This window comes from Zonotrichia leucophrys, unplaced genomic scaffold (assembly GCF_028769735.1).
Source record: "Zonotrichia leucophrys gambelii isolate GWCS_2022_RI unplaced genomic scaffold, RI_Zleu_2.0 Scaffold_33_1714398, whole genome shotgun sequence".
NCBI classification, from domain to species: domain Eukaryota; kingdom Metazoa; phylum Chordata; class Aves; order Passeriformes; family Passerellidae; genus Zonotrichia; species Zonotrichia leucophrys.
Window position 1 is genome coordinate 873,822 of NW_026992238.1, and position 19,330 is coordinate 893,151.

The 19,330-nt window shown below is 42.9% G+C and overlaps 1 protein-coding gene and 1 non-coding gene across 3 annotated transcripts in view; both read right to left on the bottom strand.

Annotated features, from left to right (window-relative positions):
• The window catches only part of LOC135460202 (zinc finger RNA-binding protein-like), a 73,468-nt gene that overhangs the window by 34,606 nt on the left and 19,532 nt on the right, over positions 1-19,330 (bottom strand). For both annotated transcript variants that reach the window (XM_064736937.1, XM_064736936.1), the window contains exons 3-5: positions 9,469-9,751; positions 1,265-1,409; positions 268-486 (exon numbers count right to left, since the gene is read on the bottom strand). In XM_064736937.1, coding sequence (XP_064593007.1) covers positions 268-486; positions 1,265-1,409; positions 9,469-9,751 — 647 coding nt within the window. The remainder of the gene's footprint in view (positions 1-267; positions 487-1,264; positions 1,410-9,468; positions 9,752-19,330) is intronic.
• Positions 12,945-13,048, bottom strand: LOC135460207 (small nucleolar RNA SNORA66). Its single transcript, XR_010443190.1, has one exon. It is a non-coding gene; the product is annotated as a small nucleolar RNA SNORA66 (small nucleolar RNA).

Consider the following 19,330-nt stretch of genomic DNA (forward strand, 5'->3'; position numbering starts at 1 on the left):
CAAACTTCACAGTAAATCACAAAATATTTGTGCATGTAGTAATGCCAACACTCTGTATATTCTCACATGGAACAAAATAGGCACATACAAGCATCAAACCTCTTTAGAAATACATAAAAATATGTTACCATTATTATGATTTAACTGGTTGATATTTCTCTATAGACTATGAAGCAATTGAACATAAACTGCTAAAATGCTGAATATTTATATCCTCTCCTGTAACAAATGCAAAGATCCCAACAATATAATATGCAAAATTCTTACCAGAGTAAGTAACCGCTGTTGTACTGTATGTTGCACTTTGAGTATAGGATGGAACAACAGTAGCTGCAGCTGCTACTGGCTGCACAGTAGAAGATACTGGATATATAGAAAATGTAGTTGTTGCTGGACTTGGGGTTGCAGGTTTTATAGCTGTCACTTGTCGTGTTTGCTGGGCTTGGGTATACTGAGTTGCCCCTTGGCTATATCCTGCTTTTGGAGCTAATTAGGATAGAAAATAGAAGTGTACAAACATTGATATGCTTTAGCTGAATAAAATGCAAAGCATATGAAGCGATACTTAATGATATGCTAGGGAATAAACACATTAACAAGGTGGGTTTTGTTTTAGTTTGGTTGGGTTTTGCCTTTTTTTGATTGGGTACTGTTTGTTTTTTTTACAGTAATGGTTATGCTTCAGCTACCATATATCCCACAATGGTTTAATCACATCAAAGCTCACACTAGCAAGCCTCAGATTTATTTATGTATTTTTAACTGTGCTGCCATGTTTTTAAACAACCTTCTCCTTCAATGGTTTCACTGGAGTACACACTAAACCAAAGTACATCTAAACTTGGCTATTATTTCTAATTATAGTAAAAAAAAAGTAAATAGGATTTATGTTTTGTAGCATTTATGATATCGATAATTAAAGAACTATATACATTAACTGAAATTTTTTTTAAAAAGTCTTTCTAACCAAGTTAGCATCTGAAACCAGCACTGACTTTTTCAACCTACTTCAGCAAAAATTTTTGCCTAGAAGTATGTTTTGAGTGTATTAATAACAATCCAAACCTCAAAGATAGTTACTTATGGCAATGTCACAATAATGTTCTAGTTCTAGGTGAATCAAGTTTTTTCTACATATTGACAGGGATTACATGTCAAAACAATAAATAAATCTGATAATATGAAATCATCAAAGACATATTTTAAGCTATTAAAATAGTATACAGACTGTATATAATGACAGGAGTTAATTCATGCCACCTACCTGTCTGGTAGTATGACTCAGCCACTGAAGGTTGGGGCTGTGCAGCAGCAGCCACAGCCGCAGCAGTTGCTGTTGGCTGTTGATAATATTGTTTGCTGTCATAAGCTACAGCTGGGGCAGTAGATCGAACATAAGAATAGGAATCCTAAAAATTCAAAAAAGAAAACCCATCAAATTTCTCCTTAACTATATATCTGGAATAAGAAACATCATTAGCAGAGTCAAAGATTTTTCTTCTATTCTACTTAAGTAGATTTAAAAAATATTTACAGATACATTATATACTAATATATGTATTAAAGAAATTAAATTTATGTTTACAGATACTTCAGGCCTGAAGACACGCCTGAATGGTCTTTTTCAGACATAATCTAGGAGTTAATCTCATGCTATTAAACTACTTTTCCCCTTCCAAATTATATTTGTTACCAAAAAGCAGCTCAGTGCACACTAGTTTTTCATGACTATATCAGACTGCATTCCTGTAAAATACGAAGGAAAAAATCCACCATAGATCTCCACAAACCACAATATATTCACAAGTTTAAAAACATGGAACCATGGCTTGGCCCTCACTGCGACAGGAAGAGCCACCAGAAAAAAAAATATCAAGGAGGTCCTATATTTTTCCGTTTGGGCAGATAGAAGGCAGTAGCTCGAAGAAAAGGGGTGAATGGAGGCAAGTCCTCACTCAGGGCAGCAGGTGAATCCCCTCCTTGCCCACCTCACCCTCCCAGGTGCCTCTGTACAATAGGTACGAAGATGTAGAAGGCCAGTCAAAGGATGATGAGGATAGAGGTCCATCTATGCCAGAGGTGTTGCCAGAATCAGAAAGGCCTACCCTCTGTATAACAACCACCTCCACGAGGAAAAGACAGGTTGCAGCTGTAGGCAGTTGCCTTCTAAGGTGAACAGAGGGTACAATATGCTGGATGGATCCTCCTCTTAAGGAAGTGTGCTGCCTCCCTGGGGCCAGGGTTAAAGACATGACTGGGAAAGTTCTCTAGCCTGGTACAGCTCTCAGAATACTACCCATTATTGGTCTTCCACATGGGTGGTGATGAAATCACAATACATAATCCAAGGGCAATCAAAAGAGACTTCAGGGCCTTGGGATAGCTGGTAAGGGAATATGGAGAACACGTTATTTTCTCCTCTATCCTCCCAGTTGTGGGCAGAGACATTGGAAGAAACAGATGAACCCAGTCTAATACATGGCTCTATGGCTGGTGTCACTGTGTGGTGGTTTGACCAGGAAGAAGTGGGAATTCTGGGATGCTGTGGTCAAACCAATGGGTGCTCGGATTTTGATATTGGCACCTGGTGTGGCCAGTGGGGTTTGGAGACACCTCCGAGAACACACAGGGGTTAAAAGCAGAGCTTCAGCCCTGGGAGGCTCTCTTGGGACTTTGAGGGAAGGAGGTCGGATCTCCCTTCCCCTGTCCAGCCGCTGCTGCTGGGCAGGGGAGGGGCAGCCATGTGGTAGGCCTGGGCCTGGACAGAGATGAGGGGTGAGGAGGCCCTTGAGGATGGAAGGGTGGAGGAGCCCCAAGAGATATTGGGCAGCCATCCCCCCCCAGAAGAGAGAGAGGGAGAGCCGGCGACGATGAATGTGATAGCAGCCAGCCAAGGAGGAGAAGGGGGTGGAGTGCAGCGAGGAGGTGCCCGGCCGGAGCAGCAGTGAGTGTGGGAGTGCTGGAGATCTGGGACAGGCAGAGACTGAAATTTTTAAACCCTTTCTTTCATGATTGGGACCTCGCAAAAATGCTGATCCTCCTCAGAGCTGAATAGGAAGAGAGATAAGAGATGAGATAACAAGGACCTGGCCCAGGGGAAGTGGAGAAGACTGGCTGAGTGGAGAGAGAGATGATTGGAGTGGCCTTTTGGCCGGACTTTTCTTGTGTGGCCATAGACTCAGTTTTATTCCTGTGACACAGAGACTGCACTTAGGGGGAGGCAGTGCCTCAGAACCAGGAGGGTTCATCGTGGGGACCCCTCGGCCCCAGGGGGTTGGAAAAAAAATGGGGGGGACAGATGTCCCAAAGCAGAGACTGTGCCTTTTTGGAGTGAGACAAGGCATCCTTAAAAGACAGCCCTAAAAGCAGCTCTGGTCCATGCACAGTGGTGAGAGCACTGGGCATGGAAGGAAGATGTCACAAATGGCAAAAGGACTTTCTGGGCAGTGCCGAGTGACATGGAAGCACACGAGGTTTCAGCATGTTTCCAGGGGAAGCCTATGGTGCAAGAAGGACTCCTCTCCTCTTCATGAACTGAAATTTGAGTATTCTAAAGTGTGGTGCCAAACTGGGCGGTTGGTGATTTGGGGGAATGTATCGGATTGGGAAATTTTGGTGGTGGGGAGGAGGAAAGTGTTTTTTGTAAGGTTTTCAATTTTTTTTTCCTTATAGTTTTTTTCCTTCTTTTCTTGTAGTTTAGGTAATAAAGTTTTCTTTATTTCTAAGCTGGAGCCTGCTTTGCTTATTCCTGGTCACATCTCACAGCAGACACCAGGCAGAGGGTATACTCATGGGAGCACTGGCTCTGTGCCAGGCCCAAACCATGACACACTGCCACAATTTCACGTGTTTGTATAATGGAATGGCCTATATGACACAAGGCATGCTGGAATCAGATGGGATTCCCCTTTTTCAAAAGAGAAAGAGGGTCTTTGCTCAGGAGCTAGTAGCACTCATTGATATAGAGCTTTAAACCAGACATGACAGGGGAGAGGGATAATATCAGGCTTGTCCTTGACAAGCGGTGGGACAACACATCAAGATTAGAGGGATGGAGTGATAGCGAGGGCCTTCAGCCCGTGACTCTGAGATGTGCTAGCCACACTGAAGCACACCTGAAGACTTACGGAGATGAGCCAGGGGCTCCTGAGGTAATAGAAGTCACTAGGAAAACACCTCAGAGGAGAGGTGTTCCTATAAAAAAGGTGATATGCTGACAGCCCAGCTGAGATGCCTTTACACCAATGCACGCAGCATAGGCAACAAACAGGAGTTGGAAGTCTCCATGCTGCTACAAAGCTACAACCTTGTTGCCATTACTGAAACTTGGTGGGACAAATCCCATGACTGGAGTGTGGTAATTGATGGCTACAGACTGTTCAGAAAGGACAGAGATAAAAAGAGGGGTGGAGGGGTTGTCCCCTTTGTCAAGAAATGGATAGATTATGAAGAGCTGTCTCTGAAGAACAGCCATGAGAAGGTTGAAAGCTTATAAGTGAGAAATAGAGACAGAGCTGAAAAAGGGAACCCTGTGGTTGGTGCTTACTACAGGCCACTCAATCAGGAGAAGCCTATTGACAAAGCCTTCTTGCTCCAGCTACAGGAGACATCGCAATTGCAGGTTCTTGTCCTGCTAGGGGGCTTCAACCACTCCGACATCTGCTGGGAAAGTAGCACAGTGAGCTGTAGGCAATCCAGAAGACTCCTGAAATGCATGGAGGATAACTTCTTAAGCCAGCTAATAGACAGCACTACCAGAAGGGATGCAATACTGGACCTGATGGTCACCAGTGTAAGTGAGCTAATGAGGGTCATCAAGATTGGAGGCAGCCTGGGCTGCAGTGATCATGCACTCACAGAATTTGCAGTCCTGAGGAATATGGGTCAGGCTGAGTCAAGACCCAGAATTTTGGGAAAATAAGCTTCCAGCTGTTCAAGGAGTTAGTCAATAGGATCCCCCTGAGAAACTGCCCTCAGGGCCAAGGAGCAGAACAGAGCTGGCAGATCTTTAACAAGTCTTCCATTGAGCAAAGAGAGCTTGCAATCCCCCAGCACAAGTCAGGCAAAGAAGGCAAGAGACCAGCATGGCTGAGTCAAACTAAAGGGCAAGAGGGAAATGCACAGGCAGTGGAATCAAGAACAGGTGTCCTGGAAAGCATATAGAGACACCGGTTGTGTCAGGATGATGCGTGGAAGACCAAGGTGCAGCAGGAGCTGAACTTGAAAAAGGAGGCAAAGAATAACAGGAAGGACTTCTACAGGTATGTCAGCCAGAAAAGGAAGATCAAAGATGATGTACCACTCCTGATAAGCAAGACTGGCAAACTCTCAATAATAATGAGGAAAAGGCTGAGGTACTCTACAGCTTTTTTGACTCAGTCTTCAATGGCAACCTTTCTTCCCACACTTCTCAAGTGGATAGACTGCAAGACAGACTGGGAGAGCAAAGTCCCTCCCACTGTAAGAGAAGATCAGGTTCATGATCACCAAGCCATTCTCCATTGTATTTGAAAAGTCATGGCTGTCATGTGAAGTCCCAGGAGACTGGAAAAAGGGAAACCTTGCACCCATCTTAAAAAAGGGTAGAAATGAAGACCCTGGGAACTACGGCCCTGTTAGCATCACATCTGTGCCTGAGAAGATCCTGAAACAGATCCTCTTAGAAGCTCTGCTACGGCACATGGAGGACAGGCAGGTGATTCAGGACAATCAGCATGGCTTCACCAAGGGCAAGTCTGACCAACCTAGTGGCCATCTACGATGGAGTGACTCCATCAGTGGACAAGGGAAGGGCTACAGATATCCTTTATTTAGACTTCTGTAAAGCCTTTGACATGGTCCCCCACAACATCCTTCTCTCTCAGTTGGAGAGAGGATTCGATGGGTGAGCTGTTCAGTGGATAAGGAATTGCTTGGATGGTTGCATCCAGAGTGTATCTGTCAACAGCTCAGTGTCCCAATGGACATTGGTGATAAGTGGTGTCACTCAGGGGTTCGTATTGGGACCCAGTGCTATTCAATGTCTTCATCAATGACATAGATGAAAGGATTGAGTGCACCCTCGGCAAGTTTGCAGATAGCACCAAGCTGAGCAGTACAGTTGACATTCCTGAAGGATGGGATGCCATCCAGAGCAACCTGGACAAGCCCAAGATGTGGCCTATGGGAAACTCATGAGGTTCAACAAGACTAAGTGCAAGGTGCTGCACCTGAGTCTGGGCAATCTCTTGTATCAATACAGGGTAGGGAATGAAGAAATTGAGAGCAGCCCTGCCAAGGACTTGGGGGTGCTGGTGAATGAAATAATAGAATCATTATGGTTAGAAAAGACCTCTAAGATCACCAGGTCCAACAGTCAACCGAGCACTACCACCATGTTCACTACTAAACCATATCCACACATTTTTTGAACATTTCCAGGAATGGTGACTCCACCACTTCCCGGGGCAGCCTGCTCCAATGCTTCAGAACCATTCCCATAAAGAAATGTTTCCTAATATCCAAACCAAACCTCCCCTGGTGCAACTTGAGGCCATTTCCTTTTGTATTGTCAATTGTTACTTGTGAAATGAGACTGAGACCCACCTCACTACAACCTCTTTTCAGAGCAGTAAGATTTCCCCTCAGCCTCTTCTCCAGGCTACACAACCCTAGCTCCTTCAGCCACTCCTCAGAAGACTTATGTTCCAGACCCTTCACCATTTTCACTGCCCTTCTTCGGACACACTCCAGCGCCTCAATGTCTTTCTTGTAGTATTTTTCTTTAATTTAGGGGACTGTTATCTATCTGAATGCATCTAATAACTGACTAGTTTAACAACCTTGTAATTATGTGTAAACATGCTACTGGAAAGATTCCTACATTTTGGTTCATTACCATATGTAACAAAGTTCAAAGCCCTACAAAGGAATTAATAACATACAGTAACAGTATAGTAGCTTTAAACAAATAAAAATGCAAATTAGAGTCTAGATAGTGTAACAAAAAAAGCTGCTAAAAATACAAATAAAGCTCACATTTCTAATAGGAAACTACCTGGCCATGTAAAACTGCTCATCTTTCTGCATCTAAGCTGTCTGAAACCAATGGGCTAGGGTTACTGATGTGTATATACCCTTACATTGTGTCAATTTAGACAGACAGAAAAGACTGCAACTTCTCGCTCTTTGGAATAAACAGTTATCTTAAATAAGTCCCAAGATAACCACTACGTACTGAAATCTTCCGACTGCAAAACTGATGCAGCACTGATTTGTACTTCTAAGTTTCTTTATTTCTGAAGAGTGATACCAGTCACTGACAGGATGTTGTTTCATAAGACATTTAAGCCAGTGTAAGAATGGGAAGTTGTCTGAGGTACCATCACATCTCTCCTCACCCTACATGATCCCACATCCATCTCTTGCATTGGCATCACAACTATGCAGAACCAAGGAAATTCTGCAGAAGTCTGTCAATCCCATGGAAAGATGCTGTTCCTTTTTAAGTTGGTTAACCTTCTGTGGAATCCTTATCCTGAACTGACCCACTCAAATGCTGACAACTGCTAGATTCAATGCAAAGGAGTGTCAGTAAAGGTCAGAGCGAGATGAAAACACAACAGTTTCCTTTTATAAAATCCTGTAGCCACACAGCCACACAAAGGTAGACAGACATCTCACAAAGGGTACCCAAAATCTACTCAAAAGACAGTTCCTCTCCTAGAGTAATCTTCTATCCTCTTACATTTGGTGCTAGAGCTCCTGTGGCAACCAGGAATCTGACAAGGGAACTACTATCTCCCACTGAAAATTTTTATTGGAACAATTTTTTCATCTAAATCAGTTCCATGACCCATTTAACTGCATGCCACTTGGACAGTGCCATGGTTTGAGAGGAAGTAGGTTTTCTGGGATATGCTGTGGTCACACCAATGGGTGTTCAGATTTGAATATTGGCACCTGGTGTGGCCACTGGGGACAATGGATACGCTTCGGAGAACACGGGTTAAAAATCAGGGCACTCCTGGGGGAAGTTCTCTTGGGTCTGGCAAGGGAAGCAGGTCGGACCTCCCCTGCCCAGCTCCCGGCTGGGTGGGGGAGGGGAAGCCATGCGCCGTGAGGTAGGCCGGGCCCTGAGGATAGAAGGGTGGAAGAGCATCGAGAGGCATTGGGCAGCCCCCCCCCCCCCCCCCCCCCCATCCAGGAGGCAGAGAGAGAGAGAGAGAGCCTGTGAGACCTTGAAATTTGATATGATGTGCTGGCAGCCCAGCCCGGCCGCAGAGAAAGGGAGAGGGTGCAGCGAGAAGGCGTCCAGCCAGCGGCGAGTGGGAGCTTTGGGAGGGCAGAGCCCGAGCTTTTAACCCTTTTTTGGACAATGAAAACCTTTCAGAACATTAATCTTTCTTAGAAGAGAGACAGAGATTAAATAGAGGAAGAAATGGGCGAGTATGATGAAGGTTCGGGTGAGTGAAGATGCGCAAGAGCAGAGAAGAATCTTAGGTGGGAAGAGATGATGGGAGTGGCTTTTGCTGGACTCTTCTTGCTATAGCCATGGACAGAACCATGTTCCTTGTGACACAGAGACTGCATCTAGAGGGAGGCGATGCCTCAGACCCAAGAGGGTTCAGTGTTGAGACCCCTCGGACCCAGGGGGTGAAATTTGGGGGGGGACAGGTGTCCCAAAGGTGAGACTATGCTCTGCTTGGAACGGGACAAAGCATCCTTAAAAAAGATGACCCTAGAAGCAGCTCTGGTCCATGTTCAGTAGTGAGAGCACCAGACGTGAAAAGAAGAGGTCACGATGGCAGATGTTCTCTGGGCGGTGCCATGAGTGATATGGAAACACAGGAGGTTTCGACAGTGTTTCCTGGGGAAGCCTATGGCACAAGAAAGACTCCTCTCCTCTTGATGAATTGAGAATTGGTTACCTAAAGAGTAGTGATAGACCAAGAGTTGGTGATTTTGGGGGATAGATGTATTGGAATTTGGTGGGGGGAGGAAGAAATGTTTTTGGAACGTTTGCATTTTCCCTGTGTGTTTCTTGTTATTAGAGTTGCAGTTTAGTTAATAAAGTTTTCTTTATTTCTAAGTGGGGGCCTGATTTGCTTATTCCTGGTCACATCTCACAGCAGACATCAGGGAGCATATATTTTCATGGAAGCACTGGCATTGCGCCAGCGTCAAACCATGACAGACAGTTGGGCTAGCCAAGACAAGTATTTCAGCAGTACTTCACAAAATAATCTGGAGATAAATGTCAATGCATTGTTTATTGTGTGAATGTCTAAATCTTATCAGTATTACTGCTGATAATCCTCTATACACACCATACAGAACAGCAGTCACTTCACATTCTATCACAGTTTTAGCTGTGAACCATGGAAGAAAAAAATATAAATATCACCACATTCTCTTATCCAAACAGGCCTCCTCCTTTTAACATATAATTTGAAAATTACGCAATTATTTTTTTTTAAAAAAACACACCTGGTAGTTCTGCGTAGTGACAGGAGGTGGTGGTGGTGGAGCTTCTTGTTGCCTCTGTGTATAACCATAATCTGTAGCTGTGTGCGCTGTAGGATAGCCTCCATAAGCAGCAGCTGTTGCAGCAGCTGCAACAGCTACTGGAGCAGGCCTGGCTACTGCAACTGTAGCTGCTGCTGGAGCATAGGCTGCAGTGACAGTGTGCGCAGCAACTGGTGCTTGGTGGACAGTGTAGCTGGCAACTGTAGTTGGATGGGAATAAGCTACGCCTGAAGCTGGCTGCTGGCTACATTGGAAAAAGACAGTAAGTAATTAGATTAATCCAACATACTCATCTAATGCCTAAACATTTCAAACTCCCAGATTTGATTCATACTTGTTCTACAAACAGACCTGGAATAGCTATCATACACTGTAATTACTTTTATTACCTCTTATCCACCCCATTAAAAAGGCTGTATCATTTTGAAGTTTATGTGAATGGAAATATATCGTGCAGGCAATGACTTTCTTCTTAGCAAGGAGTGGTGGTAGCTGTGTTCCACTGCTTGAAAAGATCTCAAGCCTTTCATTCAGAATAATACACAAGTCTTACACAGTTATCTTTTCATGACCAATAAGTTTTTAAATGTTTTAGTGGTTCTTCAACAAAACTGATATACCTGTCAAATTAAGAAAAATACTGCTTTTCTATGGGAGCTCATTACTGATATGCACTTGCATGTTTTTCAGTAAATCATATTAAAGTAATGAGATTTTAAAGACTTCTGTGAAAAATAGCTCAGAACTCTTAAATTTAAGGAAGAGAAAGTTTAAATATTTCTGATGTGGGAGGTTTCCCACAAAAGTTGAAAATTATAAAAGCTGGCCCCACTCACTCAAACAGAAGTCCACTGCCTCTCAACATGAAGCATCAAAAGAACGGGCAGTCAAATCAAGCAAGACAACTGCTACCAGAGGTCTGGCAATCTTCCAGGCACATGCTGAAACTAATTTGCTTCTCTTTAATGTGCAGGTAAAACATTACTACGTAGCTATTTAATAAAAATAAATAAATATTAATAGTGGAAATAAAAAAATTATGGATTCTAAGATTTATTATTTGAACTAAGACTAATATTGTTGTCCTATAATGATTTATAACTTTGCATTATTATTAAAATCCTATAAAATAGGATTTTAAACAAATAAAATAAATTTAAAATTTTATTTTAAACAAATAAAGTGAACTGGGCAAAATATCACTATCTGGAACAATTATATTAAATAGGGGATTGAGTGATTATTATGAAATTTTTAGTATACTTCCTGTACTAATTTTCAATATTTTAGAGTCTCTATAGAGTTTCACATCTCCATAGCACTATTAAAAGATTATTCAAAAACAATTCCATGCCTATCAAGGAGGTAGTATCCTCTAATTTTTAGAAAAAAATAGTTAAATGAAATCTTGTTGGAAGCAAACACTCAAAGTGGAATTTCAGCATGATTATGCTCAAAATCAAAAGGAATGAGTTACAGTATTTCTTTCCTAAAGACTGCAATATTTTCTCTGACATAGCTATCAGAAACAAAGCACCTTTTAACTATAGTTGCTATTATTTTTGCAAAAGACATTTCCATAACTCCCTTTCATTTAATAACTTTTATTTTAAAAAAAACCTGATTTTGTAATTTTAATTACAGCAGAACCCAATAACTTCAATATATTTTTAAAAATTTCTTACAGCAGAAACACACAGAGAAAATATTATTATTGTACTTACACACCCGGACTCCACCTTTTCCCATCTTAAGCCCCTGTTTGCTTTAAAAGCCACTTGCATTTCATCCAAATTTAATTCAGTTGTGAGTTGTACTCACAATTATGTTTCATTTCATTTTCAACTTCTTAGCATAACAGTCGAAGGAAAAGACCTCACTCACTCTGGTGTAGCTCCCACCACTGCTTGATGTATATAAAAAGTTTATCTATTTTGTCAGTTTAAAGTGAGAAATCAGACTCCATCAGAAAATTCAGGAAGACTATTTTATGATGGTAAAAGTGAATGACAATTTATAAAATTAGGCTGTATTATCTACATAACTAACAGTACAGAAGTGTAAAATAGTCATACGTTCTGAGGTAATTCACATTATCATACGTACCTACTAAAAGTACATTACATTGGGAAAACAGGCAGCAGACTATCTCAGACTACACTTGAACAAATTACCAGTCTAATACTGCCAACAAGGAAATGTCTTCCTCCCCACTCTTATTCCTCCTTCCTCCCATATACCAAACCTGGTTATGCCATCCTATTCCATCCCTAGTGCTAATTCTGCTACTTGTCAAGCTATTCATTGCACTGATTTAACTCATTAATCTAGCAGAAAACTAGATTTTTTTAAAATTATTTTTTTCTTGAGTTCATTTTCTATCGTGGTGGAAATGTTAGAAACATTGTAGCTCACAAAACAGTCTGCTGAGTGCTAGAACCCACATAAGTTATACATATGGAAGCAGAGGAAAATAAATAATGGGAGAGAGAGAAGGAACAGGGACCTGCTCAGGAAGCATTAATCTGTCACACATTTCATGAAATCAAGCTTAAGTTAATATTACAAAATACAATACAGTGTTAACAACACACTGTGAGGTAATAGTATCAGTCTATCAACTAAAATGCTTTTGTTTTCAGAAATATATATATATATATATATTTGATTAGAGTTGCCTGACAGTTTTCAGTGTTTAATATTGTGAAGAGATTGTGATCATTATGAGGACTATTAACAAGATTCTGCTAACAGTTTAATTTCTTCTGTGCTATTTTTGTACCAAACTTCCTTATCATGGTGTAGAATTAGCAGCTCAAATAATTTGATTTCTAAGGCTAATATAATTCTATGACTGTTGCGGTGTGTTGTAATGTCCTGTTTTAGACTTCCGGGTCCCGGGTCCCTCCCCAGGTGTACCAGTACCCTCTTCCCCTCCCCCGCCTCGTCCCTTGCCGAGTGAGTCCTGTCAATCAGGCTTAACATTCCAGCAAAGGCGTCGTGTGGTTCGTCAAATTCAAAGGATGCCCCTCAGGCCCAGAGGTCATTGGCCTGTGTAGGTGTCCCTCACCCCTTGAGACCCCGCCCCTCCCACCTGGTTGGTGGCTCACCTGTCCCCTCCCCTCCCCCTGAGCTTAAAAGGTGAAGCACGCCATGTGCTCGGGATTCTGTTGGAGGTCTCCCGAAGATTCAGACCTCTGTAACCATGGAATAAACCACTGCATATAACCCTCCGGCAGAATCCTCTCCTTTTAACTCCTCACCTTCGCCTGAAGTCTTCTTCCTGAGGTAAGGGAGTTCCTAACAAGCCTGGACTTGTTTAGTGCCCGGCTGCAATCACCAGCAAGCTAAAGGTGTCTCTGGGGTAAAGCACCACAGAAGCCGCCTTTGGCTCAGCAGCGAGGGTCACACTGGCCCAGGCACAATCTAACTGGTAATATTGGGATTCATATTCGAATATATGACCATGTTTATTTTATCAAATATGTTCCCCTTGCTTCTGCAACACCATGCAGAGCTAGTGTAGTGACTGAGTTTGCAAGACCACAAGAAAAATATTCTAGAATTGACTGCTACTTCATTTTTAAAAGTTGTTATGCTATGTTACAGAAATTCATATCAACATCTTTTCTAAATTAATGTTTCTTTTTCTCCCCATGGTCTTACTGAGAACCTTTTAACATAAAGATGACCAGATACTTTCAGTTAATTAATTTATAATCAAAATATTTTTGTGTCACTGTCATTTAATTTAAAAGAGGTTTTAATCCTTGTTTGGTGATTAGTGGCTCATCATATTTGCCAAGATGAACTTACCTCTCTCCAGACTATTTTTCTAGCTCCCTCTTCCACCAATCTTTCTTGCAATTTTTCATTGCCCATATCCTAGTATTATCTATTTTTTCATTACTACAGATGGCAAAAACTGTATGGATCATTTGAGGTTTCAGCTGTGCCACTCACTCTGCTCCAGACTTTTTTTCCAAGGAATCTAACTTCCTCAGAGCAGCTTCTTGTAAAGTTACCTGTGTTTTGACAATATTTCCCTTGCATCAAATATCACAATGCACCATAAATAAGACTCAAGATCAATCCCTAGAGTACTCCACTGCAACTATTCCTCTGGTAATCACTCTTCTAATTCTACTAACCACCTCTACCGGCTCCTTCTCTACAATTCTTTTACTAATTTCTAGCTAGATTATAATTTTCCATATTGCACCAAGTATTTCAACTTAGTCCTAATAAATAACACTCAAAAAACTTAGGCATTTAATCAAGTTATTAGAGCAACAGTGAAATACAGTATGTCAGCTGAGCTATGGTAACAAACTTCATGTGTGCTTTTTACTACAACAAAGAAAGTAATTCAGTTTAGCTTAATCCCCTAACACAGTGGGGGAAAAGTTGAACCAAATTAGAAGCAGAGAGAGAAGCTAACCGGTTGACCTGGTACCTTAGTGAGTTTTCTTTGTAGATCAATTCTTCTCTTCCCCCAAATAAATTTTAATATCCTTAATAGCATCTTTGAGTTCAAAGAATTTGAGTGCTCTTTATATGAAAAGATATGCAGTCCAACAGGCTTTACTAACTAGACAGAACTTAAAAATGACAGAGTAATTTAGGCTGAAGCAAATATTATGAGGTCATCTGTTCTAACTCTGTGCCCAAAGCACATCTAATAACAAAGTTACGTTTGTTTTCCCAGGGCTTTGTGTCTAGTCAGGTTCCAATCATCTCCAAGAATGGAGTATCCAAGACAGCTCTAGACAAACTGTTCCAATATCTGAGCACCTCACTGTCAAAATTTTTTCCTTAGTTTATGAAAGATTGTTTCAAAAGCAAATTACTTCTAAACCGATGTTTAATTAAAGCAAACCCAGTTTGTGAACATCCAATTCAAGGTAACTTCATATTACAATTCTTACAGTATTTTAACTTACTATCAAAATAAACATCACTCTTTGACTTAAGAAGTTACAGGCAAAGGACTCGTTAGCTTTAAATCTTACTCTGCTACATTGCATTAATAATACCTTCTGCCAAATATTTTAATTCAAAATGAATGTATTTTATTCATACCATATCTATTTCTTTAGCTGATCATAAAAGTAACAGTACTTCCCAACCAAGTATGGATATTCTCAGTTCAGTCAAAGAAAGAACAGAGATAATTTCTCCCAGGCTGAGCCTGGGAATCTTAGAGGAAAAAAATTAAAACAATTATTATCTCTCTTTCTGTAACCATTTTTTATAGTTATGGTTCTCCACAGTGTGCTATCCATAGTATGCCAGTAGTGTGAGATGTTTTCACTTTGAGACCAATCAGGTCTCAGCTTAGCGAGTGAGACTATAAAGCTCGCAACTTCTTGCTAATAAAGGGATTATTCTGTTTTGCCTTCTGATCCACCTGAAGACTGGAGTCTTTCTTTCGGTCCCTGACTCAACAGCGTCACACCAAGCTCACTTTAATTTCAATTTTCTAGGAACAACACACATTCTGCAACACTCATCTTCCATCTTGGATTTCTATATCACAGTGTTTTTACTATCGCAATCACAGCCAGTGTACAGGCTACATGTTGCACTCAATTGTTCTTCTCCATGTTCTGCAGATATATGTTTTAGTCAATGACAGGTTGTCTTAGGCTGAAAGATTTAGCTGGGGTGTTGTCCTAGTTCGGGGCAAATTTTGGAGAGAACCCCCAAAGGGACTCCTCTAGGAAAGCAGATTCAATTAGCCCCTCCCCCCAACCAGTCCAGGAGAAAATACCTCCTTGGAGAAAAGTGGAAAAACCCCTGTTTATTAAACAATAAAACCTAAACAACATTAAACAATAAAACCCCTTGCTGCTCCAAAAGAGATGACAAACTCAGAAAGTCCCCTCCCCAGATTGCACCTTGGCTCACTCAGTCTCTTATCAGTCCCTCCGATGCTGGAAATGGGGCAGCCCAGACCCAGCCCGGTGGGCCACAGCTGCGTGATGCCGGTGCTCTTGTGGGTGTTCAGTCCAGAGCAGGTTTAAACAGGTCCAAAGAAAAGGGAAAAAAACCTCACAGTCCAGGGAACTTCTTTCCCTCAGCTAGGTAAAACTAACTAAAACAAAGGAGAGCTCTGTCCTGCTGTCTGTCCATCCGCAGAGAACACAGTGCAGGAGCAGGAATGTGGAGGAGTGAGTGCAGTGTATGAAAACAAATTGCATGCTTCTTCTCTCCCCCCTTCACTCCCTGGAAGAAGTCTTAAAGGTGCAAAACTTACTATTCAGCATAAACAGAACAGACGATTGGGGATAAAAGCATCATATAGCCAACCCAGAACATTCCACCCCTTATCCCCATATCGTCAGCTTACTACTAAAACTAATATATATTTTAACTCGACAAACACATACATTACACATCCAATATACAGCTATACACAGACAATGGCAGTAACATTCAGCAAACAGTGATATTTACACAGAGTTCTCACCCAACAATCAGATCTCCCTGAGGTACACATCGTGTTCTTCCATGTCTTTGCATTATCCCCCATGTGCAACCCGGTCCCTGAGCAAAAGCAACCCCACAAATGGGTTTGTCTGTACTCGAGGCAGAATTGATCCAAACTGTCTTTCCTAACAAACCTCTGACACGCACCACTGGGACTTTGTCTCCATCTACTCTATGCAAAGGCTCAGATTGGGCAGGGCCCACTCACTTAGTAGAGCCTCAGGTGTTAACCAACCAGGTGGCCTTTTCTAAATGCTGTTCCCAATTTTTGAAAGATCCCCCACCTAATGCTTTCAAGGTGGTTTTTAACAGCGCATTGTATCTCTCCACTTTGCCAGCAGCTGGTGCATGTTAGGGGATATGGTATATCCACTTAATGCCATGTTCCCTAGACCAGGTGTTGATAAGGCTCTTCTTGAAATGAGTCCTGTTGTCTGACTCAATCCTCTCAGGGGTACCATGTCTCCACAGAACTTGATTTTCCAGGCCCAGGATGGTGTTCTGGGCTGTAGCATGAGACACAGGGTAGGTTTCCAACCATCCAGTGGTGGCTTCCACCATGGTCAGCACGTAGCGTTTGCCCTGGCATGTCTGGGGCAGTGTGATGTAGTCAATCTGCCAGGCCTCCCCATACTTGTACTTGGACCACCGCCCACCGTACCAGAGGGGCTTCACTCGCTTGGCCTGCTTGATGGCAGCACACATCTCACAGTCATAGATGACCTGAAAAATACTGTCCATGGTTAAATCCACCCATCAGTCTCATTCCCACTTTTAGGTGGCATCTCTACCCTGATGGCCTAAGGCATCATGGGCCCATCGAGCTAGGAATAACTCACCCTTGTGTTCCCAATCTAGATCTATCTTGGAGACCCCTATCTTTGCAGCCTGGTCTACCTGCTCATTGTTTTGGTGCTCCTCATTGGCTCTACTCTTGGGGACATGAGCATCTACATGGCGGGCTTTCACAGGTAGCCTCCCTACCCTGGTAGCGATGTCTTTCCACTCATCAGCAGCCCAAATTGGTTTTCCTCTATTCTGCCAATTAGCCTCTTTCCACCTCTCCAGCCATCCTCACAAAGCATTGTCTACCATCCATGAATTAGTGTAGAGGTAGAGCTTTGGCTACTTCCCTCTTTCTGCAACGTCCAGGGCCAGTTGAACAGCTTTGAGTTCAGCAAGTTGGCTTGATCCACCTTCTCCTTCAGTGGCCTCTGCGACCTGTCATGTGGGGCTCCATACGGCTGCCTTCCACTTTCGTCTCATTCCTATTGAAGTTAGAAGGGAGACGACCCACCTTGCATTGGTCAGCCATCGACTCCGATTTATTGATCAATCAGACACTTTTTATAACAGTGTTAATCAAGTTCATGCATATTGCAAAATCTGAGCTCACAATAGGTCAGAGATAACATACCAACTCCTCCTTATGTTTCCAATACCAAGATTTGGGTTCTCAAAATTATTCTTGCTTTCCCAAAACAGCCAAAGATAGAACATCCACTTGTTATGAGAAAGCTGCCTGAGAACTCTGATGTGCAAGGCTCTCAAGGCCTTCATGCTTGTCACTTTTACCTGTAATTAAAAATAACCTGAGAACCTCTGCTGTTCACAGAAACAGGCTGTGAGGACCTGCTCCTCACAGCTGCCTTCTAAGCCATCTCTGAAAAAATCTCCAACACATTCCCACAATGAGGCAAGAACCATCGGTAAAAAGAGCGTAGCATGTATCTTCCGCTGGCAGTTGGTTGTATGGTGGAGTTTCTTCAGCACGTGTCAATTCTTGTTCCTCTTCATCAGCGAGACCAATGTTTTCACCTTCCGGCCAGTTTGTAATTATTTCCAGAATCCCAGGGTGATTCAGTTTTCCAATACAGGTGATCCATTTGCTCCATGTAGCACTGGTGGCATGGTGGGTGGTGGGAACCTTTGCTTTGAACATCCACCCCAGTACTGGTAGTCGGGGTGCCAGGAGGAGTTGTGCTTCAGTGCCTATTACCTCTGCGGCAGCTTGGACTCCTTCATAGGCTGCTAAAATTTCCTTATCTGTTGGAGAATAGTTGGCTTCAGACCCTCTGTAGCTTCGACTCCAAAATCCTAGTGGTCAGCCTCGAGACTCCCCAGACACCTTCTGAAAAAGGCTCCAGGACAAACCATGGTTCCCGGCTGCAGAGTAGAGCACATTCTTCACATCTGGTCCTGTCCTGACTGGGCCGAGGGCTACTGCATGAGCGATCTCCTGCTTGATCTGGGTGAAGTCTTGTTGCTGCTCAGGGGCCCAGTGGAAAGTGTTCTTCTTATGGGTGACCAGGGAGAGAGGGCTCACAATCTGACTGTACTCAGGAATATACATCCTCCAAAAACCTATGGCACCTAGGAAAGCTTGTGTTTCCTTCTTGCAGGTTGGTGAAGACATTGCTGTGATCTTGTTGATGACATCGGTGGGAATCTGATGCCATCCATCTTGCCACTTCACTCCCAGAAACTGGATCTCTTGAGCAGATCCCTTGACTTTGCTCTTCTTGATGGCGAAGCCGGCTGTCAGGAGAATCTGGATGATTTTCTCTCCTTTCTCAAACATTTCTGGTGCCATCTTCCCCCACACAATGATGTCATCAATATACTGCAGATGTTCTGAAGCCTCACCCTTTTCTAGTCCACTCTGGATCAGTCCATGGCAGATGGTGGGGCTGTGCTTCCACCCCTGGGGCAGTCAGTTCCAGGTGTACTGCATGTCCCTCCAGGTGAAGGCAAACTTAGGCCTGCATTCTGCTGCCAGAGGAATGGAGAAAAACAGGTTAGCAATGTCTATAGTGGCGTACCACTTCGCTGCCTTGGACTCCAGCTCATACTGGAGTTCCAGCATGCCTGGCACAGCAGCGCTCAGTGGTGGAGTCACTTCATTCAATGCCCAGTGGTCCACAGTCAGTCTCCATTCTCCTTCAGATTTACACACAGGCCACATGGGGCTGTTGAAGGGTGACTGAGTCTTGCTGACCACCCCTTGAGTCTCCAGCTCATGGATCATTTTGTGGATGGGGATCACGGCATTTTGATTCGTTTGGTACTGTCGGCGGTGCACTGTCGAGGTGGCAACTGGCACTCATTGCTCTTCCACGTTCAGGAGTCCTACTGCAGATGGGCTTTCTGATAGTCCAGGCAAGGTGTTCAATTGCTTGACACCCTCTGTCTCTACAGCTGCTATCCCAATTGCCCACCTGAGTCCCTTTGGGTCTTTGAAATACCCACTTCAGAAGAAGTCTAGGCTTAAAATGCATGGGGCCTCTGGGCCAGTCACAACAGGGTGTTTCTTCCACTCATTTCCAGTCAG